At 50.8% G+C, this 23847-nt stretch overlaps 1 protein-coding gene and 1 long non-coding RNA gene across 2 annotated transcripts in view; one reads left to right on the forward strand and one right to left on the reverse strand.

Annotated features, from left to right (window-relative positions):
- LOC116953104 (hemicentin-1-like) overlaps positions 1-23847 on the reverse strand; it is a 144700-nt gene that overhangs the window by 49827 nt on the left and 71026 nt on the right. The window contains exons 33-51 of the mRNA XM_076074757.1: positions 23532-23704; positions 20853-21007; positions 19897-20020; positions 18454-18558; positions 18171-18347; positions 17803-17957; positions 17065-17188; positions 16287-16462; positions 15548-15644; positions 14790-14912; positions 14226-14384; positions 13347-13691; positions 10649-10816; positions 10142-10255; positions 9322-9408; positions 8540-8731; positions 3178-3378; positions 2347-2460; positions 616-761 (exon numbers count right to left, since the gene is read on the reverse strand). Coding sequence (XP_075930872.1) covers positions 616-761; positions 2347-2460; positions 3178-3378; positions 8540-8731; positions 9322-9408; positions 10142-10255; positions 10649-10816; positions 13347-13691; positions 14226-14384; positions 14790-14912; positions 15548-15644; positions 16287-16462; positions 17065-17188; positions 17803-17957; positions 18171-18347; positions 18454-18558; positions 19897-20020; positions 20853-21007; positions 23532-23704 — 2935 coding nt within the window. The remainder of the gene's footprint in view (positions 1-615; positions 762-2346; positions 2461-3177; positions 3379-8539; positions 8732-9321; positions 9409-10141; positions 10256-10648; positions 10817-13346; positions 13692-14225; positions 14385-14789; positions 14913-15547; positions 15645-16286; positions 16463-17064; positions 17189-17802; positions 17958-18170; positions 18348-18453; positions 18559-19896; positions 20021-20852; positions 21008-23531; positions 23705-23847) is intronic.
- On the forward strand, positions 3373-23538 carry LOC142931186 (uncharacterized). Its single transcript, XR_012947167.1, has 5 exons — positions 3373-3990; positions 4155-4229; positions 4617-4682; positions 9777-10740; positions 23203-23538. It is a non-coding gene; the product is annotated as an uncharacterized LOC142931186 (long non-coding RNA).

Below are 23847 nucleotides of genomic sequence, written 5' to 3' on the forward strand. Positions count from 1 at the left end.
TCAGCAGCAGTAACATCATCAGCAGCAGTAACATCATCATCGTTAGAAGCGGCAGCAGTAGCATCATCATCAGCAGTAGCATCATCATCAGCAGCAGTAACAACATCATCAGCAGCCTAAGCAGTAACATCATCATCAGCAGAGCCACGGGACACCCGGGCGTGGTGCCATGCTTCACCCCTCTGGGCCTTTTGTGTCAGGTTGTGCCCACGTGTCGTCGGACACCATTATTGATGGTGAGCGATATCTAAACCCGTCCTGGGCCGATTTCATGGCTCCATCTCCGCAGTAGGCAACCTCTAGAGAGCGTTCTATGCTTTGGCTGACGCTCAATTAATATTGTTGTTATTATTCTTGACACATTGTCCATCGTCCTGTCTAGCAATCTGTCCTGCCCAAGCCCACTTCACTTTTTCGTAATAGCTTGGACGTTGTCATCAACCTGCGCGTGTTCTCTCATCCACGTGTTCCTCTTTCCATCTCAATGTCATACCAAGCACGCATCTCTCCACGCTCTCCACGTGTACCGCCCGTCCATTGTGAATGTCCGCAGAGGTCACTCGCGAACTCTCTCGCTGACCCCCCCCCCCTCTGCTGACTCCACAGCAAACCCACCTGCCCATCGCGGTACCAGGCGATGGTGGGCGGTGGCAGTGCCAGCGTGTCGCACTCCAGCGCCAGGCTGCTGTTCACTCGCAGCTTCAGCTCCAGCGACCCCGAGCCCAGTAACGCCCCGTCGGCCTTCCTGATGACCGGCGGAACTGCGGGAACGCGACGCAAAGACACGACGCGTGTAACCCTCTTGTTCCACGCCTGGGACGCAGCAGCGTGGAGGCAGTGAGGGTTGGGGGATCGCGCACGCGGCCGTGAACCTCCCTCCCCACTCGTGGGTGTCGAGGACGCCACTGGTGAAAGCATTTATTCTCGATGGATGACTCCAGCAGCAATGTCTCCTGAAATGTTATATTAAAACAATTTATACAGCGCCTTAGATAAGGCGCTTTACACATGTAAATGCAATGGTGGAGATGAGCTAAAATGAAATAGATGAGAGGAAGCAATGGGGCCGAATCTGTGATGAGTGAATTCGGTGAAAGCGAAATTGATGACATTAAACGATGATGAATGGATTTAATGAATGGGGTTAATGAGTGAAAGCCGTTAAATGAGAATATAAAGAGGGAACAGTAACTGGTAATGGTTATTCGGGTGAGATTAAGGGAGTCGTGGGGTGAACTAGGGTAAAATAAGCGAGTTTTGAGTGAGGAGCAGAGTGATGACCACTTAATGCGGAGGGGGAAGTTTGTTCCAGTGAAGGGGGTGGGCAGGAAGAGAACACGAGGAAGAGCGTGGATTGAGCGCGAGGAGAAGCAGGAACAGAGAGAGACGGCAGAAATCTCTCTGTGCTGCAAAAGCCCCTCGGACTGATGGGGGGTCCCGAGCGTTGTTGTATCTACTGAGCGAAACCGACCAGCTTGCTCAGCGGTACGAGCGAGAGGTTCGCGATCGGAAAGTTTCAAATCCTGCCTCGGTAAAATAAACACCACAGTGTGGGTTCAACGGTGGTTCTCCTATGGATTGACTCGCCCCTGCCATAGAAACGTGTAATTTCCACCACCCTGGTTGTGAACAGGAGAGTGAGCACTGCCTCAATGCGCACCTGAGCAGGAACTCGATTGCCCTTTTGACTTTGGGAAGCGGACGCTTGTTCATTCTTGAAAATCGAGGTATATTCATATACAGGGTGCTTCAAAAAAATTGTTTGAACACTTCCAAGAATTTGCAACAACACCACAAGAAACGTGCTGTGGAGACCACCTGGAGAAGATTCCAGGCCACGTGTTGACAACGATGGCTTTTTGAAGTTAGTAACATACATTTGTTATCATATTACAGTGTATTATCCGTTCTTTTTCCATTATAAACGAGAGTCCCATATCAGTGCTAACATTTATTTGAAGCATCCTGTATTTGGTGGTTATAAATCGATATGAGGGCTGGTATTATCTCCCTCGCCTGATACGCAGGAGGCCGTGGGTTCAATCCCGGACCCTGGCGATGCCTGGTATATATTTTGAAGTCCGCGTGGTCTCTCTCTCTCCCTGTGGTGGTCACGTGGATTTTTCTCTGGGTCCTCCAGTTTTGCCCCCCACCCCCTCCGCATTTAGAATCAACGTGCATTTAGATTTGGCTCCCGCTATTAATTCCCGACATGTGGTGATATCGGAGCTACCGCATGTTGCCAGGTCGCCTCTGAACAAGAGCTCGTAGCTCGGTGGATTTTACCCGGCGTATAAAATAGTCGAGCGAGTTAGGTGTGGTGTACGCCGAGGGTAAAAGACTCACTGAAGACCTGCAGCTGGTAGTGCTTGAGGATTTCCCCTGCCTCGTTCGTCGCTACACACGTGTAGACGCCCGAGTCGATCTCCCGCGTGCTCACGATCTGCAGCGTTCTCCCGCCTGGTGAGCAACGGGAGAGCGAGAGATCGTTCGTACGCCAGCAAGGGCGGAGAGCACCCGTCAAGCGTGCCAATACCCAGTCAGCTGCAGTTTTTCAGTGGCAGTTTATTTCGAAGTAGCCTGCGAGCTAAGAAGCTCATAAGTCGGGTTTCATCAATAAAAAAACACCGTTTCCGTGACAGACATAACGCATCAGATAAAAAAATCAATGAATTATACAAAAATAAGGTGAGAAATCATATAACTCAAAATATAAAATGTATCTTTGAAAAACCTAAGCCAATTAAGGAATCAAAAAAGTGCAAAATTAGGCACAAAATGTTTCCTAAGAAACACTACATTTAATCAGTTACTCACTCATCACTCACCCGCTCACTCACCCGTTACTCACTCACTGACCCACTCAATACCCCACCTATTCCCTCGCCCACCTGCTCACTCGCTCTTCACTCAATCTCTCACGCAATCACTCACTGCCTCACCCACCCACTCGATCACCAATTTAGCATTCACCCGCTCACTCGCCCACCAATTTATTGCTGCACTAACTGGTGAGGCCGAGCCTCACCACAGGGTTCACCCACACCGCCGGAATACGACCCCACACCGCAGAGGTCTGCCAGACTACGAATCTCGCCACACAACAAGGTTCGGCAGGACTACAGGGGCCCGGCCTCACCGCAGGGCCGCGGCCTCACCACAGGGCACCGGCCTCACCGGGCAGCATGCGCATGTTGTCCGTGAGCTGCAGGGGAGCGCCGTCCTTGAGCCACGTGAGCACGGGGGGCGGCACTGCGTGCGCCTCGCACACCAGCGCCGTGGGGTTGCTCACCACCACCGACACCTCCTCGGCCGCCCCCCCGGGCCCGCCCGCGCCTCCGGATCCGGCCCAGTCCCCGCCGGCGATGCTCGGCATCACTGAGCCAAACAACGGTTCGCCGTCAATCCGAATCCGCTCGCCTCATGGCCAGGTGTAATGGTCATCACACTGGACTTGCAATGTCGAGGTCGCCGTTTCGAATCCATATTCCAGCAGTGCAAGTGGGAACACCACGGGTCAGTCAATCGGCAGGCAGAACATCGTGGGGTAAAGTGTGCGTAAAGGGGTGGAAGGTTAGGACGATTCTAAGGGCCCAGGCTGATTTAGGGCCCAGAAGAGCAGACCCCCTTTTTATTTTCTTATTTATTTTCTATTTTTTATACATACATTAAATGTGCTAGGGCCCCTCATGCACTAAATGTGTATTTTGTCCGTTTTGACCATAGATTTAATATTTAAAAAACAAGTAATGTATTTACTGTTTCAGTCACACCCCTCCCCCTCACAATGGTCCATTCCACCTGCGCTGTCCGAGCTACGTTCGCTAGTGTAGCGTCTCTTGCTTATTGCACTTGCTATGATGCAGTGCAGACAGTGACACACGCAGGCATGTCACATCAAAAGTCAGGGCATCAAAAACGGAAAGAAGGAAAGAGAAGACAGAGAACGCCGAAGTTGACAGTATGTCACACAGTTTTTCAAAAAGAAAGGTAGCTTGCCCTATTCCTGTATTCCAAAACTTTCAGAGTTACTTATTTTTGTTGCTACATGACCTGCTTTTATCTAGCTAGCTTAGTAAAATAATTACCGAATTATGATTTACATCCAACAATAATAACATCTCTGCTGTCTCCGGGGTTATCATGTCTCGTAGACACAGATTCAGCTGCTGCTGCACACCCACGTCCTCCTTCCCCCACGTCCCCCGTCCCCGTCTCAGCCGAACAAGGTGAGTCTGAGCGCGAAACTTCACGAAGATTGAAGCCTCTAAACACGTCTTATCTACTGTGTTTGCCACATGATGATAACTTTACAAAACAAAAAGTAATCTACACGCTTCAAAAATTACAAAATCAGTTTGCCGTGTGTGTGTCGTGTGTTCTGTGAAGTGACAGTGCTGCTGCTACGATCGATGCTGTCAAACTTGACGTTCTTAATGTGAATAAAATGCCCCAGAAAAAATAATATAAAATTGAATAAAACATGTGTCTGTAGTAACCATTGGCTATAAGGAGTTTACAAAATAGATATTTTAATATTTTATATTAAGAAAACTAAATAGGCCAATAAAAATAATATGGTTATTATTACGTGTGTGTGTGTTTGACTTATACAGATGCAGAGTCAGCTTTATTGTCTGCACCTCGTTCTCCTACTAATGACCCAGTCCTCTCAGTGTCAGGTAAGGTGAACATGGTCAGCTACCAAGGTAGTAAAAAACTAATTAAGTTTTGGATTGTCTAATTTTATCTTGTGTTGTATAGTTATATGTTTCATATAATATTATTCAACAATGCAGTTAAGAAAATATTAATTCTAAGCTGTAACTTGTTGTTGACTGGGGGACAAAAATGATTTTGCTATCCTAACCCCACAGAAACAAGAGAGAGAGACAGAGAGTTTTGCCAGGAAAGAGTGTGGAAGTTGAGGAAGCGGTGAGAATAGTGGAATATGAGAGCACAGAGGGAGCCCTAAGTGTAAAGGAAGATAACAGAAGAGAGGAAGATGAGAGAACAGAGGAAGCCATGAGAGCAGACTCAGAGGAAGATGAGAGAACAGGGGAAGCCATGAGAGCAGACTCAGAGGAAGATGAAGAAGAGACTGTTGTGTCAAATGATCCTGGTTTGTGGCCAGCAAAAATTAGCAATGCAGACAGAGAAAAAATTGTGGAAAAAATAGCTTCTTATAAAGATAAAGAACAAGAAATGCCACATGATTCAAAAGGTAAAGCCTTCCCCGAATACCTCAAGTACACAAAGTCAGGAAATTGCAGGGAATAAGATTAAGAGAGACTGGGTCATTTACAGCCAAAGCACAAATGCACTATTTTGTATTCCTTGAGTATTATTTGGTCATGAGCTAAAGAAACCTTGTATAAGCGCACTAAGCAGTCAACATGGTTATAAAATCAAAGACATAACATGGCGTCGAATGTATGATAAATTCCCTAACCACGAAAGCAGCATAGCACACAGGGAGTGCTACTTAAAATGGAAACCTTACAACAGTCTGTAATGGCAGCTGTCCCTGGGGGAATAGACAGCAAGCTGAAGAAGCTCATACAAACAGAAATAGACAAAAATAGAGCTATTCTGAAGAGGATACTAGATGTAACCTTGTTCTTGGCCTCTCGAAATTTACCCTTTAGGGGTAAAACAAAAGACTTGGGGGACATTCATAATGGCAACTTCTTGGGCACCCTTGAGCTCCTGTCCCATTATGACCCACTACTCAACGAACATCTACAAAAAGTCAGAGACAAAAAAACAGGAACAAGATTGACACACTATTTAAGCTCAGATATTCAGAACGAATTTATGGAGTTATGTGGAAAACGAATGATAAGTAGTATTCTTAAGGAAAGGGAGGAATCAGTCTATTATTCAGTCATTTGCGATGCTACTCCTGATATTTCACATACAGAGCATAATGTATTACTCTTACGATATGTAGGTTTTAATCAAGAAAACAATAAATGCGAGGTTGTTGAAAGGTTTTTGGAGTTTAAAGATTTTCACAAAAAAACAGGAAGTGAGATTGCAGACATGATTGTAAATGTGCTTAACAGTCATGGCATAGATCTGAATGACTGCAGGGGCCAAGGCTATGATAATGGGGCAAACATGTCTGGAAAAATCAAGGGGGTTCAAGCCCAATTATTAAAAAATAATAAGCTGGCTACTTTTTCCCCTTGTGCGTCTCATACTCTGAACCTTGTTGGTGTGCATGCCGCTCAATCAAGTCCAGAGGTTACCAACTTTTTTGGCTTTGTCAATCGCCTTTATGCACTTGTTAGTGCCAGCCCAGAGCGATGGGCCATCTATAAGGCAAAAACGGGTTGCACTTTACATCGTCTGTCAGACACTCGGTGGAGTGCAAGGGTTAAGGTTGTTCAACCTATAGCCAAGCACCTGCCCAGTGTCCTAGAAGCTCTTGATGCCATCCTCTCAACCTGCAGTCTGACACCAGAGGCTCGGTCTGAAGCCAGCGGCCTAAAAAAGTATTTTGAAACTTTTGATACTGTTTTTCTGTTGACTGTTTGGGTCAAAGTTCTGCAAGCCATTGACAAAAGGAATATTATTCTCCAATTCTCCAATCAGAGCATTCCAGGAGGAGATGCAACATCTGAGGGATGAATGGGAGAGTTTATTTTCTGAAGCATCACTTGTTGCCCAACAGATGAGCATTAACCCTCTGTTCAGGTCAGGATTCAGCCGCCAGAGGAAAAGAAAACGGTTTCACGATGAGACAGAGGTAGAGGGAGCAAGGGAGCACAGTGCAGACACCATATTCAGAAACACTGTGTTTCTTCCCATGATGGACCACATAATCAATGACTTAAGTACCAGGTTTGCCACAACAGCTGAGATCTTGGATCAGTTTTCTGTAGTTGTAAAAATGGGTCAGTTACGTGATGATGAAATCCATTCTGTATGCGAGCCATTGATTTCAAAATACAACACTGATCTGACTTGTGAATTTGAAGATGAAGTCAGACACCTCAACTCTGTATATAGGGCCACTTTCCCAGGGTGTCTGTCACCAATTTATCTGCTCAACAGCATTTACAAGATGCAGCTGCAGAGTATTTTTGGGCAGGTCTGCATAGTTTTGCGAATATTTTGCACACTGCCTGTGACCGTTGCTGGTGGCGAGAGAGCATTCAGTAAGCTGAAACTGATAAAAAATTATCTGAGGTCTGCTATGTTGCAGGATAGACTTTGTCACCTTGCCATACTATCCATTGAAAGCAAACTGGCAAGAAAGCTGAACTTTGATGATTTGATACATGATTTTGCCAGCAGAAAGGCACGCCGCTGGGCCATTATAAAGTGATGTTGAACATAACTTTGTTAGACCTGGATAACAAACAGTTGATGTCTGGTTCAGTACTTGTTTAGTCCTGGACTGGTTTAGGCCTGGCATTACTCCTGGTGTGTCTTCATTTTGAGCCCTTTTGGCCTAGCTAGTTTTATTCCTGGACTGATTTAATTATGGGTTAGTTCTAGCTGATGTTTCCTGATTGAGCAGTTTGACCCAGCTAAAGCTTGTTCATGTAAAGTATATGTCAATATGTGTACATTATGTTCTGTTGTGCTTGCAATTGCAATTGAGATAATAAATGTTCTCCCTTTTATGTAAACAAGTACATATTTTGATTTAAAGCTTTCGTGACTGCAGTAATTCATATTCTTAGTTTTTTCGGTAAAGTCACGTTGAAGAGAAACAACAGAATAACAAAATATATATAAAACAATAAAAAATTCTCACGACGTTTCGGCCACAACACAAGCGGCCTTCATCAGGTGAAGGGAGCGAGACTGTCTGGTAGGACAGTGCTGGAGTGAGAGAGCCACGTTCAGATCACGGCTTTTAAGCTGTGTGAGAGGAACAAAGAGCCTTGACGATCATTCAGCCTTTTCAATGCTAAATTTTATGCTAATTCCTTCGTCAAGGCTCTTTGTTCCTCTCACACAGCTTAAAAGCCGTGATCTGAACGTGGCTCTCTCACTCCAGCGCTGTCCTACCAGACAGTCTCGCTCCCTTCACCTGATGAAGGCCGCTTGTGTTGTGGCCGAAACGTCATGAGAATTTTTTATTGTTTTATATATATTTTGTTATTCTGTTGTTTCTCTTCAACGTGACTTTACCGAAAAAACTAAGAATAAGTACATATTTCTATATTTTTTTCTTGTTTTTGTAGGCTTTGTACTCATCTTTAGACATTTTAACTATGCAATGTGCTAAGTATCTTTTTTAAAGTATACTGGGCATGTTTATTGGGTTAAATTTTATCTGTAAAAAATGTAGGGGGCCCAGAAATTTGGTTTCCATAGGGCCCAGAATTTCTGGCGGCACCCCTGGGTATGCCCACCACTTTCAACACGTTGGTTGTTTTTTTATATCACTGATTCCTGTTTACCTCGTTGTTGTCCTTTATGTGATCGAGATCACTCTTGCAAACGATGCTCTCATCCTGGTCTCAGCTCTCACCTGGTTAGTCAAAATACATTTGGAATGTGTTGATGAGTCATTTACCGAGGACGTGCAAATAGAAGTCTTTTCCTGCGTCCCCGGCAAGGTTAGATGCCATGCAGGTGTACTTCCCGCCATCCATAATCCCAATTCTCAGGACGGTCAGCGATTGGCCCATCGAGGTCACATGAATCCTGTCGCTCGCCGTGATTGGATGACCATCCTTAAGCCACGAGATAGAGGGCAGCGGGTTTCCTGGGGGATTATGGGTAAATGGGAGAACACGGCCATCATTAAATTTACGCGAAATTGTTAGACACCGCCAAAATCTGACTGGGAGAAAAACAACATTGCAACATCGCCTGCCCCATACTGGCAGGCTAAACCCAGGCCACGTACGGAGTCACCTTGTGCTGTACAGGGACAGCTGCCACTGGCATCATGGTTTCAGATTTTCTAAATAAAAAAGTTAACTCGCAAACTACTCTCCATCGGGAAACACGTAGCAAACATCGCTCCTGCTCTGAAACCGCTGCAGACTGCGTCTGTGAAATGCGGCACCTTCGTGATAACCCTTGTGCCATGAGAACGGCACAAATACCAAGCGTAATAATTTGTATTTGTAACAAAATAATAAACAAACACACGCAAAAATTAAATAACATTTCTATACATCAGCCTGTGTGCCTTCTGGATGAATGTTGCTCAGCACAACTACAAATGACAGGCTGCACTATGAACAAAGGGCGCTACCGTGGCATAATGGTCAGCAGCGCACTGGCCTTGCGGTCCAGAGGTCGCCGGTTCGACCCCATCTCTTTTGGCGCTGCGGTCAAAACACTCACCCGTGGCTTCGCAGGCCAGCGTCACGTTCCCGTGCTCTTTCACCTTCACATCGCCAGTGTCGCTGTGCTGCTGTATACGCGGGGGCACTGCCAGCGCAGACAGACAAGGACAAAGGTCACCCGTGTAGCCTCAACAAGACTGTTGGGGAAAAAAGTGCTGTTAGCAATTAGCACCTATGAAGGCCGGCACGGCACATGAGGAGGATGGGTGGCCAGACACAGAGCCGCGTGGTGCTTTGTTCCAATGGCAGCTCTTAGCCAGCAGTGGAAATTCCACATTCCTTTGGTAGGGATTCAGTATCTGTATCGGATAGCTCGTGCTGACAAAGTGGTGCCATGGTAACGCTTACGCCACACAGCAAGGATGGACTTTGGTTCGATTCTTGTTACTCGGGCGCCTTTGTGTTCGGCGTTTTGGTTGCCCTTTCCCTGTTTTCTATGGGTTTCTCCCCCAGGTTCCGTACAATGTCAATCGTGTTGGCCAAACATACCAGTGGAGCAGGACTCTCCTGAAAAAGAGCCTTCATGGATTTCCTGGGTGTGAGTATTGTTGTGTTGTCGAGCCCCAGAGTTGACAAGTGGAGCTGATGCCAGACTGAGATTCATGATGGTATTGTTCAGTGGGATCCTGGCTTAAAGGCCCAGAAAGGCTAATGCCAAGTTAGAGAACTGGGCCCTGCACTGAATTTGAATTTGGGCAATCACTGTGATTTCACCGGATTCTCGAGTGTAGCGAGTTGATGATGCTAACCCGGTCACCAATGTCAAACGACGGCCATGTTTACGTCGAGTTTGACGGTGAGCGGCAGGAGGCCCTCACCAAGCACCTCCAGGTGGAAGCGTCGGCCTTCCTCGCCCGCGGGGTTGGAGGCCACGCAGGAGTAGTCGCCACCATCGCTCTCTGACACGCGGCTCAGACGCAGCACGCGACCTCCTGCACGCGGCCACAAATGCACGGCAACTCGCACGGTCCACACGGCGACTCTCACGGTGACTCACGCGCGCAACTCACATGGCCCAAACGACAACCGAGGTGGTCCACGGGGCAGCGCGAGTGTCTCACAGAAACATTACACATGGCTACCTGGACACAGGGGTCACTCTCATCAATGCTGCTTCTCCTGCTGATGATGATGGTTCTGCTGCTGACTGATGCTCCTGCTGCTGATGATACTAATGCTAATGCTACTACAACTGATGATGATGATGACACTGCTGATGAATCTGCTGCTGCTGTAACCAAGGATACTGCTGCCACGACTGATACTGCTTATGATTTTGCTGCCGATGCTGCTGCCGCCACTGCTGCTGGTGTCGATGCCGTTACCCGAAAGGATGCGTGCATGGCCCCCGTGCACCAGCGGTTGCCCCTCTCTCCTCCACGCGATGGCCGGCGGCGGGAACCCCGAGGCCTCGCAGGTAAGCGACACGGCGCCGTCCACCACGGCCGTAACCTTCTCCACGGCGCCCGCCTCGCCGGGGATTGTGGGAGGAACTGCGCCATCACACAAATACACACTGGCCAATCAGCTCGCTCATTTTTTTTTTTCAGCGATCTGTTGTAAAACGGAGGAGTGTTTTCCTGTTTTTCCCTCAACGGGAGGAGGAACAGCAAAAAAACTTCACGACCTCTCTCCTGAAGCCCTCTCGCTGTGCCCAGCAGCAGACCTCGATATTGGCATTCACTTCCTGGACATGTTGCTGCCATCATGCGCAAGGATAGAATATGATGATTAATGTAGGGCCCTGTTTAAAAGGTTTGAAGTTTCGGACCGCCATGTAAATGTGCCTCTGAGGGTGGATGACGTGAAAGAGGAAGGGGAGTGGACAAACGAGTGGGACACAACTCTAGCCAGAGCAATGGGCCTGGTGTCAGGTCAGGGGTCACTATATTTTTTATTCTGCTGCAATTTAGAAATGCATCAATTGTTATTGAACACTTACATGCTCAAGTTTCATTGGCATGGGAATGTCACCACGTGCTGCGAGACTATCCCCACTGCGGACAGGCTACGGCAGTTACAGCAAATGCGGTCTATGACCCATCTGTGCACGTTCACAGTGGAAGATAATGTAGAGTGTATGAGTTCACTGAACATTGCTGTAAACGCTTCGTCACCTCGGTTTTCACTCTAGATCAGAACTCAGCCACCTAAAGCTATGGATTTGTCCACCTGAAACGATGGGGACATTCACCCCGGTGGCAGGAATATCGTGGCTATGTAATCACGAATAAAAACAACTACAGACGACGTTTTCATTTTGAACAATTGCATCCTGACTACAAACCACTGCAGTGATGGTGGGCGAGCAACACTGTCATTGGAAATATCCCATACATAATGTGCATGCGTGTTGTGCATGCACATTATGTATGTTGATTAACCCTATGAATAACCCAACCAATAATGGATATCCATTGTAATTTATATGCATTCATTAACCCCCCCCCCCCACCTTCGCTCGTGATTGGCTCACAAGTGATGCCATTGCAATTATCCCTCTATTTAATCCCAAAACAGGAGGATTTCTCCACAACTCTGGCTGTCACCTGATGATGCTGGTTGTAAGTACCGGTGAAAAGTAACGGTACTCGAATTGTAAATGTTTTAGTGGGTTTTCTCTCCAACACACAACCAGTGTGCTGTATTAGTAACGAATTTGCACACCTTGTTTACGTGACAAACCTTACTAATTTGCTGTGTCGGGTGGTGGCGGGGGGTTTCACGACACATTTATACTTACGGGATCTAACCCCAAAAAACTCTATTATGGATAATTTTGGTCACAAAAGCCTACTACGTGTTAAGCTAAAAACGCCCATTGCAATTCTTGCTCACCACAGACTATGCACATCCAATCGGGATAGTTTCTGAGATTTGCCTGTGGATAATATTTCTTGAGAGTCCTCAAACGGCAGACATGGGGCAAAACATCGTGGCTTCGTCATCGTTTGTGGGGCTTTACGCGATGCGGGGAGACACTGGGGAAGGGGGCGGTGGGGGTGGGGGGAGAAAATAAACTCATCCCAGATGATGTCCCAACGCAGCTGTCATGGAACAGACGAATACCTGAGTTACCCTCCGACTTTGGGAGGCCTTCATCCAGCAGCGCACAGATCGTGACAGCGACAACAACGACCGTCATGCTTTGTACGACTAACCAATCAATATCACGATCCTTTCAAACCGCGTTGATTAAGTAAACACCGCTGGTGAAATGCGCGGGGGGCGGAGGGGGGGGGGGTTTGTGACCCCCAGAATGACAACACCAACAACAGGAACGAGCTACGCTATTGCATTTTATAGCTCGAGTCAGCCCTGGCTAGCAAGCACACTCACACACACACGTGGGGGGTGATGACCGATTAGTTTTATTAGCATTGACGGCAACGGCGCCGTGACACCGATCCAACAGAATCACAGTTTGCCGAAATCGACCTCTTGAAGCAAAAAAAAGGCGAAATAATGGGTAAAGTTCTCCAAATATTTGAAACCACTTAAAACACGTGTAACCAATACAATTGTATTCCCCCCTGAATTGTATAGAAATAGATGCATGCTTGTAGTATAAGAAGTAATCATTTCCAGTCCTTGTTAAGCATGACCATTAGATCTTTGCTCATATTTCCCTCGAGCCAAACTTTGCAACCACCTTCTTTGAGTTCTTCTGTCATTTCCCGTAGCTGCACATGCCCCTACGTGTACGCTACGATGAGCTTCAGCCTCTGCCCTCCAGCACGCCACTTGCTATTCCTGCTCAAAGCGAATCATCAATTCTTACTCTCACATATGGGTTAGGGGTCGCGTCACCATGAAAATCCACTTTAGTAGAGCCAACGTTCCATGGAAACCCTTGCCAAATGGGACGTTCCATGCACCCAGACAAATCAACGATAACGAGAGACATTCGACGACTTCACAAGGAATAAGACCGTCGAGTCAAGACGGTGATGTTGGTAGCGGCGGCGGCGACTGCGGCGACACCACAGCTTCCCTAGAACCAACCAATGAGCCGGCGCTTACCCTGCACGATCAGGTCGATCTTTTTCTCCGCCTGCCCCGCGACGTTGCGCGCCACGCAGGTGTAGCGGCCCGTGTCCGAGATCTGGACGCCGCGCAGGCGCAGCACGCGGCCCTCCTCCAGAGCCGACGCGCGGGACCCGGAGCGCGGAGCCGGGGGCCCCGCGGCGCCGGCGGCGGAATTCGGGCCGGATCCGGACGGCGGCGGCAAGATGGGGCGGCCGTCTTTGCTCCACACGACGCTCGGCTTCGGCTCGCCGGAGACGTCGCACTCGAGGCTGACGTCGCGCCCCCGCAGCGTCACCACCTCCGTGGGGCGGCCGCCGCTGCCCGGCATTGTCGGAGGAACTGCGCACAAACGCCGGCGTGTCCGCGCACGTTCAGCGCACAACGTCAGCAACCGGCACGCCACATCCTGTGTGTAGCGCTTGCTGTGGCTGTGGCTACTAGACACAAACCAAACTCTCTTTTATTTTATTCATTCGAATATTTCACCTTAAAAAAAATTCACTGGAGATGAACACAATTTGATCAATGAGCTGGACCAATTGGATACCGATCCAATCCTGTCAATCAACAATGATCAGAACAACATCCCCACATTCATAGCTGAGCTCAAGAAATCGGGGCTATGAACTCACGGACAGACCGTGTAGCTTCGGACTGCCCAAAATATAGATGTGAAGGCGGTGAGTTTGGGTGTATTGCCAATTCAATACACTCAGCAAGGAAACTGAATGGCTAAATCACTTATAAGTGCATCCATAATAGTTGCTCTTCAATAGCTCGTATGGAAGAAGATTTAGATTTTCAATAAGCCGAACGATTGCTACAACTGAGAAGCATGGAACTCCAGCGAAGAAGGCAGGCAGGAGGCCGCACCGTGGACCTGCAGGGAGAATGCCTTGTGGTCACGCCCGGCTGTGTTGGAGGCCTCGCAGGAGTAGGCCCCGCTGTCGGCGCGGACGCTGGAGGAGATGAGCAGCACACGGCCCCCCGAGACGAGACGCACGCGGCCCTCGTTCTCCGAGATGCGCACACCTGCAGCACGCACGCACACATGCACGCACACGTCCGTACATCGCTGTCTTGGTCGTGCGCTCTATCGCTCTCCGTTGTGGTTTTCAGGTTGTCCCGCGTGTCGCTCTGCGTGCTGGGAGTTTGCGGGCAAGTGGAGCGAAATTTCGGACATTGCAATGGTGAAAGTAATACGGGTGGTGAGGGTGATGTTGAGGATGAGCTTCAACATTATTATTATTATGCTACAGAATTTCTCTTCATTCTTTCCATCATCATACAACCTGACTTCAATGCAAGAAGCTCGTCAACTGTCATCTACGGACCTCACTCGAGCTCTCTCTGTTGCTGGTCACTTCATGTTAGAGGACGGGAATCTCTTGTTAGTAGCGACCGTTATTTAGCATTGTCAACATCGCTCGCTCTCACCGTCTTTGGCCCAGGTGAGCATCGGGGGGGGAATTCCGCTGGCCTCGCACACCAGGCTCACGGTCGCCCCCTCCGTGGAGGTCACGTGGCCGGACCCCTCCGGGCCGCGGATGAGTGGCGGCACTGTTGGCAGGGCAATGGTGATGCGGCACGCACACACGCGCACGGCAAACTCACTTAGCCGATGCCCTCCGATGCAGCACTCTCATCGATTAACTACGTCAGGGCCTCAACGTTCTTCTGCGTACCAGACATTTTACATCCAAAGGAAACGCCGTGTTCACGTCTCATTCCAGATTGCCCTCGATGCAACAAATGGCCGCTTGGGGAAAATCAACACAACTGTTATTCTTATGACCGGTGGTGCAGCGGTCAGCGCACTGAACTACAAACCCGACGACCTGAGTTTTATTAGCAGCCACTGCTGGCATAAAGAGATGTCGGAAGTCGTTCTGGGCCCCCCTCCCCTCCTCCCTCCCCCCCCAGGTCACCAAGCCGTACTGACCAGCCTGGTGAAGTATGGTCAAACAATTGTTTCTGACATGGCATGGGAGGGGAAGCCTTAATCCTGCAGTTTGCGGTGACACGATAATCGGTTTATACAATCCAAACAGCATTGCATTGTCCTGAAAAAGATGCATCTCCAGAACAGGACGTAGTGGGATCTCTCCGAGCCTCTTCCCCCGTTTGAGGAGCCGCCCAGCAGAGGTCAACAGCCGCAGCGTTCACCGAGGGAGGGGAGGTCGTCGGCTCTTTACCGAACACCTCCACGTTGAAGTTGCGCCGTGTCTTCCCGGCCACGTTGGACGCCTCGCACGTGTACCACGCCGTGTCCTGGATGCGCGCGCTGCCGATCTGTGGATCGGAAGATCGCAGCGAGCTCGCGGGGTAGCGGCGCAGAGCCGGCGGTGAGATAATAGAAGTTCAGGAGCTTCGTCCCACAGATGCGGCGTGCGGTAGTTTCACAGTAGGGGGCGATGTCGCGGTGCGTAATCACGATTGAATACATTTGTCAAGTGATTTTTACAAATATTGAATCTAAACGACGTCAAACAATGGCCTACTCTTCCTACGAGTGTTTTTTTTATGTCAACTGTGCAGCAGGCGATGTTTGAGCCTGCGGTATTAACCCTGGGCTGTTTGCCAGATTTGAACAGTGAACCTCGGCAAACCAGTGTCAAACGTTACCACTAGCGCTCATTCTCACCGCCACCCGAATGTGCAGAGCATGTTGGTCTGTCCCCTCTCTTTCTGTCTCTCTTACATGAAGAGGACCACGGGGTATTGCCATGGCCATCCAATAACGATGATTGTCATCATGCTCATTATCATTGCGCAATAGACATGATCTTCATCGAAAATGAGCAATCAATATCATGATCACGATTGCGATGCTTGGCGTCCACGACGCAGCGTAAGCCCTACAATGCATCGCATTGTCCCCACAATGCCCCATGATGCAATGGCTTGGCCCCACAATGCACGGCGAGCACCGACCTGCAGGACGCTGCCGGCCTGCGAGAGCTCGACGCCGGCCGCGGCGAGCAGGGGGCGGCCGTCCCGGAGCCACGCGACGGTGGGGGGCGGCACCGCCTCGCTGCGGCACTCCAGCCGCAGCGGCCGCCCCAGCACCACCGACACGTTCTGCTCCTCGCCCACGATGTTGGGCGGCACTGCCGGGGTGACAGACAGCGGCGGTTGTCGCGACCGATATCGGCGGCTCGCTCTCGATGTTCGGGGTTCGGGCCACGCGGCGGCCGCTGAGACCCACCACGAGATCCGGTGGCCGACGCGCCCACTGTTGTTGTTCTCGCTCACAGCGGTCCGTTGCGGGACAAATTCTCAGGGCCAAACTCGGCGGATACGACGTTTCGAAACTGCGTCAGGAATCTTATTCCGACTTCCTGCTGGGCAGTTCGGGGTGGGTGCTCCAAAAATCCAATCTAGGCACTCTCGCTTTGATTCTCCCACGTCTACACTCCCCGCCTTCACCAACCCGCATTAACCAGCGCACTGAAGCACGGTCACGCAACTCCCCATGACTCGCAAAGTGGGGATAGAGGCCCTCATCCAGCAGTGGATTGACAGAAAGGCTGTGATGTAGATTATCGCTATTTTTTGTGGTTACCACCTCAAGAGAACAGCTGTTCGCTCTTTCGGTTGCATCTATTGTTCAGATGCTGTAACCAAGTTTGAAAATTGAACCATCATCTCTAAGACGCAGGGGCAGCTGCTGCTGCTGCTGAGTGAACCTTCGACCCCACAGAGGTCGCACCGTAGACGCGCAGCTCGACGGAGCGGCGGTCCTCTCCGGCCTCGTTCAGCGCCACGCACACGTAGCGGCCGCCGTCAGACAGGCCAGCAGCCGCTAGCGCCAAGGCCCTGCCCTCCGACAGCACCTGGGACGCATGGTGGGGGAGGGGGGGGGGGGCCATGGCGTGGCACACGGAGCGCTGTCAGAGCCGGAGCGCCACAGCGGCAATGGCTTTGCGGCTGAAATGCCGTCACACCGAGGGAGGCTGAATTGCCCACCAGCCGGCCGGTGCTGCCCGCACCTCGTGCCACACAGTGACGGCTGCCACCAGGGCGTCCCCTTGGCTACATGGCAGCAGGTCATTAGAATGGTTGAGCCATTGATTTAAACCCTTTTACTGCCAGTCCTGACTATTCTCGCGACACGGCGATGCCGCCTTGCGGCTTGGTCCCGGCATTCCACCGAAGCAAATGTAGATTTTGTTTATGGGCCAATACACACGGCACATCTGCTGCTGCCATCTTCGTGATAGCATCTGGAAAAGACTAAAAAGATTGCGCAATAAAACAACAACGGGGTTCATGCCCCCCCCCCATTAATTTCACAGGTGGATCTATAAACGTCTCTAAAAATAGTTTTACCAAAAATGTAAATTTACCAAGCTTACAGAATCAGTGAATTAAATAAGTGGCTGACTGCATGGAAATCGCACGGCCATACGGAGGGGCGGGGGGGGGGGTTAAGAGCCCCCACCCTTACCTGCACGCGCCCTGACACGCTGGCCAGGGGGCTGCCGTCCTTAAGCCAGGTGACCCCGGGCGTGGGGTCTCCGTGCGCGTCGCACTCCAGCCGCACCGCCTCGTTCACCAGGGCCGTGAGCAGCGGGGGGCTGCCCCCCGTCACGCTGGGCGGCACTGCGAGTCCAAGGGGGGGGGGGGGGCAAGGGGGCAAGGGGCGTTGGTGCGGTGGCACGGGCGACGGCGCAGCCCAACGTTCACAATGACGGCGGCAGATAGAGAGGTATGACAGCGGGACAAGTGAGCGGAACGTTGATCGGCTCGGACAGTGCCGCCCACCGACCCGTGGCACCGCCGTCGACTCGGGGCGAGGAGGTGGGGAGCACTCACCCATGACGCGCACTCGGAAGGCCCTCTCGGCCACGCCCGCCACGCTGGTCGCACGGCACGCGTAGCGGCCGCCGTCCGACAGCTGGGCGCTCTCCACGCGCAGCTCGCGGCCGCCCGGCGCCACCTCCACGCCGGCCATGGGCGTCAGCGGCTGCCCGTCCTTGTACCACGCGAGCGCTGCGTGCGGGCGGGGACAGGAGCCCGGATCACTCACTCGTTCGTGAGCTCATTCCGCAACAGAGACGCTCGCCGTTGGCGTAGCCGCACGTCCGCCGGCTCTCACCAGGCGGGGGGTTCCCGGATGCGACGCACTCGAGGGAGAGCGGCTGGTTGAGCACGACGCTGTCCCTGCGCTCCACCTCGCCGCCGCTCTCAATGCTTGGAGGCTCTGTGTGTGTGCGCGCATGCGTGTACGTGGGTGTGTGCAGGGAGGGAATGCATGGTGGTTAGCGTAGTCCGCTACGAACCTCGATTCACATTCGCGGCCACGGACACCAGTGGGCACGATCTGAACCGGTCCCTGTGCCTCACGTGGATCGACTCAGCTTCAGATGAGTACCTGGTGCAGTGTGTAAACAATATCAGCACTTGGGAGACTAAGGGGCGTGTTGGCGAGAAGGTTTGCCATGGATGAATAGATGGACAGTTAGAGTAGAACAAGAGAGACACACACAGACAGCCAGATGGTCCAATAGGCACACAGACGGACAGTTGGACACAAGGACATTCAGCAGAGAGGAACATTATTTTGAGATGTACAGGTAGGCACGCCAACAGATAGACAAAGACACACACAGACAGAGGGACAGACAGATGTGAGTCCCGCAGTCTCAGCTATGACGAGTCCCATGGTCTCCACTACAATGAGCCCCAAGGTCTCCGCTATGATGAGCCCCACAGTCTCCACTACGATGAGCCCCACGGTCTCCACTACAATGAGCCCCACGGTCTCCACTACAATGAGCCCCACAGTCTCCACGACAATGAGCCCCACAGTCTCCGCTACGATGAGCCCCACGGTCTCCACTACAATGAGCCCCACAGTCTCCACTACGATGAGCCCCACGGTCTCCACTACAATGAGCCCCAAGGTCTCCACTACAATGAGCCCTACAGTCTCCACTACAATGAGTGCCACGGTGTCCACTATGATGAGCCCCACAGTCTCCACTACAATGAGCCCCAAGGTCTCCACTACAATGAGCCCTACAGTCTCCACTACAATGAGCCCCATGGTCTCCGCTATGATGAGCCCCAAGGTCTCCACTACAATGAGCCCCACGGTCTCCGCTACGATGAGCCCCACGGTCTCCACTAGGATGAGCCCCACGGTCTCCGCTAGGGTGAGCCCCACGGTCTCCGCTAGGATGAGCCCCACGGTTTCCACTACAATGAGCCCTACAGACTCCGCTATGATGAGCCCCAAGGTCCATACTACAAGAGCCCCATAGTCTCCACTACAATGAGCCCCAAGGTCTCCGCTACGATGAGCCCCACAGTCTCTGTGACGATGTGCCCCACAGTCTCCACTACGATGAGCCCCATAGTCTCCACTACAATGAGCCCCAAGGTCTCCACTACAAGAGCCCCACAGTCTCCACTACGATGAGCCCCACGGTCTCCGCTAGGATGAGCCCCACGGTCTCCGCTACGATGAGCCCCAAGGTCTCCGCTACGACGATGCCCGGGCAGGGCCCCGTTGTGTGGCGGCTGCTCGTGGCCTCACCGTGCACCTGCACCCGTAGGCCGTGCTGGCTCTCGCCCGCCGCGTTGGTGGCCACGCAGGCGTAGCGCCCGCCGTCCTCGGGCAGCACCCGCAGAACCTGCAGGGTGCGGTTTCCTGCTTCCAGCTGTAGGGCGGTACGCGCGCGACGTGGGGCACGCGTGGAATAAGAAATACGGCGACGCTGCTTCACTTCAGTTTCTCCGCACTCAATTGGACGCAATTGGTGATCGGGGTGCTTGTAACTATTGCTGTTTCCATAGCATCCAGATTATAAGACGCCCTGGAAAGTAAGAGGCAACCACCAAATTCATAAGTGATGACGTCACCCTGCTGCTCTATATAAAACCGGGAGCAAGCGAGGGCTTTACCATTCTGGCGAATTGCCCGATGATGCTGGAAGTATTTACCACAAAACGTCGTACTCAAACTGTAAATGTGGATTAACTCTTCAACACACCGGTGAGCTGAAGTGGTGAATTATTTGTCTTTTGTCAACGTGACACTTTTTTTGCTGATTGGCCGTGTCGGGTGGTGGAGGGTTGCGACACATTTATAAATAAACGCGATCTAACCCAAAAACCTTTATTATGGACCAAATTCATGTCCGGTGTCAAAAAAAGTTATACAGAACCTCGTCGACGAAGACAAAGATCTCCCGTATAGTGCTGTAAGCGAGCACCTTTGAAGGCTGGCACGGCACACGTGGTGGCGGGTGGCCAGCACCACCCCCGGCCACCTTTGTGTCCCGAGTGGCGATGTTTACACACGACACCAGGTACTCATTTGAGGCTGAGTCAACCTAGGGGAAGCCCAGGACTGCTTCGGATAATCGTTACGGCACACACGCGCACGCCTACCGGATTGTTCGAAGCATTTACAACGGGAGGGGGGAAAGGTGGGGGAAACGCAACCAGGCCGGCCGCCCTCAATCCCAACCTCCTGCCCACCGGGCTGACCTTGACGTGACCCCGCCCGGGGGAGAGGGGTCGGCCGTCCTTGAGCCACGCGACGAGCGGCGGGGGCAGCCCCGTGGTGGTGCACTGCAGCGTGAGCTGCCGTCCCAGCAGCACCGCCCGCTCCGCCTGGCCCAGCACCCGCACCGACGGGGGCACTGAGGGCGACGACAACGCAGCCGTGGCGGCACAGCGAGCGGGTTCATGATGGCGATGGTGATTCATGGGCTGTTGAGTCAGGTGCATCGTGAATTGTACAGGGACTCCCATCCTCACGAACGAGTTTGGTTCCGGAGGTCTGTTCGTAAGTCCAACTTTACCCCTGTCAATTCCAGCATGTTGTACGTCGTGTATGCTAAACATGAGGAATGGCTTTAAAAGTTGTACAATATCCTGTAGATGTAGATGCCTCCGCCGCCCTCTATTGCGTGGTGGTTGAATTAACGACTCAGGTAACTGGACATACAGACAGGTTTGTTCGTATATCTGAGTGTTCGTAAGTAGAGGAGCCCCTGTACACGATTCTGGGCCCTGGTGCATGCCCACACATTGAACACATCATTCTCTCTCTGAGTGAACGGAGCCTGAGCGCGTCACATACGTAATGTCACAAGTTAACGTCACAAGTGTAATGTCACAAGTGTAACGTTACAAGTGTAATGTCACAAGTGTAATGTCAAAAGTGTAATGTCAAAAGTGTAACGTCACAAGTGTAATGTCACAAGTGTAACGTCACAAGTGTAATGTCGCAAGTTAACGTCACAAGTGTAATGTCACAAGTGTATCGTCACAAGTGTAATGTCACAAGTTAACGTCACAAGTGTAATGTCACAAGTTAACGTCACAAATGTAATGTCACAAGTGTAATGTCACAAGTTAACGTCACAAGTTAACGTCACAAGTGTAATGTCACAAGTTAACGTCACAAGTGTAACGTCACAAGTGTAATGTCACAAGTGTAACGTCACAAGTGTAATGTCGCAAGTTAACGTCACAAGTGTAATGTCACAAGTGTAATGTCACAAGTGTAACGTCACAAGTGTAATGTCACAAGTGTAATGTCACAAGCTAACGTCAAAAATGTAATGTCACAAGTGTAATGTCACAAGCTAACGTCACAAATGTAATGTCACAAGTGTAATGTCACAAGTGTAATGTCACAAGTTAACGTCACAAGTGTAATGTCACAAGTTAACGTCACAAATGTAATGTCACAAGTGTAATGTCACAAGCTAACGTCACAAGTGTAACGTCACAAGTGTAATGTCACAAGTGTAATGTCACAAGCTAACGTCAAAAATGTAATGTCGCAAGTTAACGTCACAAGTGTAATGTCACAAGTGTAATGTCACAAGTGTAACGTCACAAATGTAATGTCACAAGTTAACGTCACAAGTTAACGTCACAAGTGTAATGTCACAAGCTAACGTCACAAGCTAACGTCACAAGCTAACGTCACAAGTGTAATGTCACAAGTGTAATGTCACAAGTTAACGTCACAAGTGTAATGTCACAAGCTAACGTCACAAGCTAACGTCACAAGTTAACGTCACAAGTGTAATGTCACAAGCTAACGTCACAAGTGTAACGTCACAAGTGTAATGTCACAAGTGTAACGTCACAAGTGTAATGTCGCAAGTTAACGTCACAAGTGTAATGTCACAAGTGTAATGTCACAAGTGTAACGTCACAAGTGTAATGTCACAAGTGTAATGTCACAAGCTAACGTCAAAAATGTAATGTCACAAGTGTAATGTCACAAGCTAACGTCACAAATGTAATGTCACAAGTGTAATGTCACAAGTGTAATGTCACAAGTTAACGTCACAAGTGTAATGTCACAAGTTAACGTCACAAATGTAATGTCACAAGTGTAATGTCACAAGCTAACGTCACAAGTGTAACGTCACAAGTGTAATGTCACAAGTGTAATGTCACAAGCTAACGTCAAAAATGTAATGTCGCAAGTTAACGTCACAAGTGTAATGTCACAAGTGTAATGTCACAAGTGTAATGTCACAAATGTAATGTCACAAGTTAACGTCACAAGTTAACGTCACAAGTGTAATGTCACAAGCTAACGTCACAAGCTAACGTCACAAGCTAACGTCACAAGTGTAATGTCACAAGTGTAATGTCACAAGTTAACGTCACAAGTGTAATGTCACAAGCTAACGTCACAAGCTAACGTCACAAGTTAACGTCACAAGTGTAATGTCACAAGCTAACGTCACAAGTTAACGTCACAAGTGTAATGTCACAAGTGTAACGCACTCTCCGTCTCTCTCTGTCCCTCCTTCTCCCTCTGTTCAATCACCTTCTCGATCTTTCTCCCTCCTTACACCCCTACCAGTCGAGTAACCTTCCCCCTGTAGAGTAACGGCAGAGTCCTGCTCATTCCATTCCTCTCTTAAATCCTCACCTCTTCTCCATTGCCCACTGCCATCCTCTTCCCTCCCCTCGGCCCTCCACTCCGTCCCATCCCTCCCCCGCCCTTTCGTGCCCCCTCCCCCCGTGTGTCCTCCGTCATGCTCACTCGTCCCTATGACCGCTCCACCTCTGCCACCGCTATTAAACTACGCCGTGGAGAGCGCTCCCTGAGCCAAGGGCGCTCCGCGGATACAACGAAACAACATCGGATCGTTCCCGTGTCAGCGGCGGCGACGACGGCGAGGCACGCACCCTGCACGGCGACGCGGAACTCGCCGCTGCTCTCCCCGGCCTCGTTGCGCGCGACGCACGCAAAGCGCCCCGCGTGCGACGCCTGGGCCCGCGCCACCTGCAGCGTCCGCCCCCCGGCGGAGACCCGCACCGCCGCGTCGCCCAGCCCCGCCGGCTCGCCGTCCTTCAACCACCTGCGGGGGGATGGGCGAGGGGGTGGGGGGGGGGGGTCACCCGCCCGGCCGGAGGGGGGATAGGAGGCAAAAGCGAGAGGTCGCCGGCTGCAGCGTGGCGGACGCGCGGAGACCCCCACCCCGCACCCCCACCCCGCCCCCCT

The sequence above is a fragment of the Petromyzon marinus genome, chromosome 50 (assembly GCF_048934315.1).
Source record: "Petromyzon marinus isolate PM22_M1 ecotype Great Lakes invasive population chromosome 50, UKy_Petmar_22M1.pri1.0, whole genome shotgun sequence".
Classification (NCBI taxonomy): domain Eukaryota; kingdom Metazoa; phylum Chordata; class Hyperoartia; order Petromyzontiformes; family Petromyzontidae; genus Petromyzon; species Petromyzon marinus.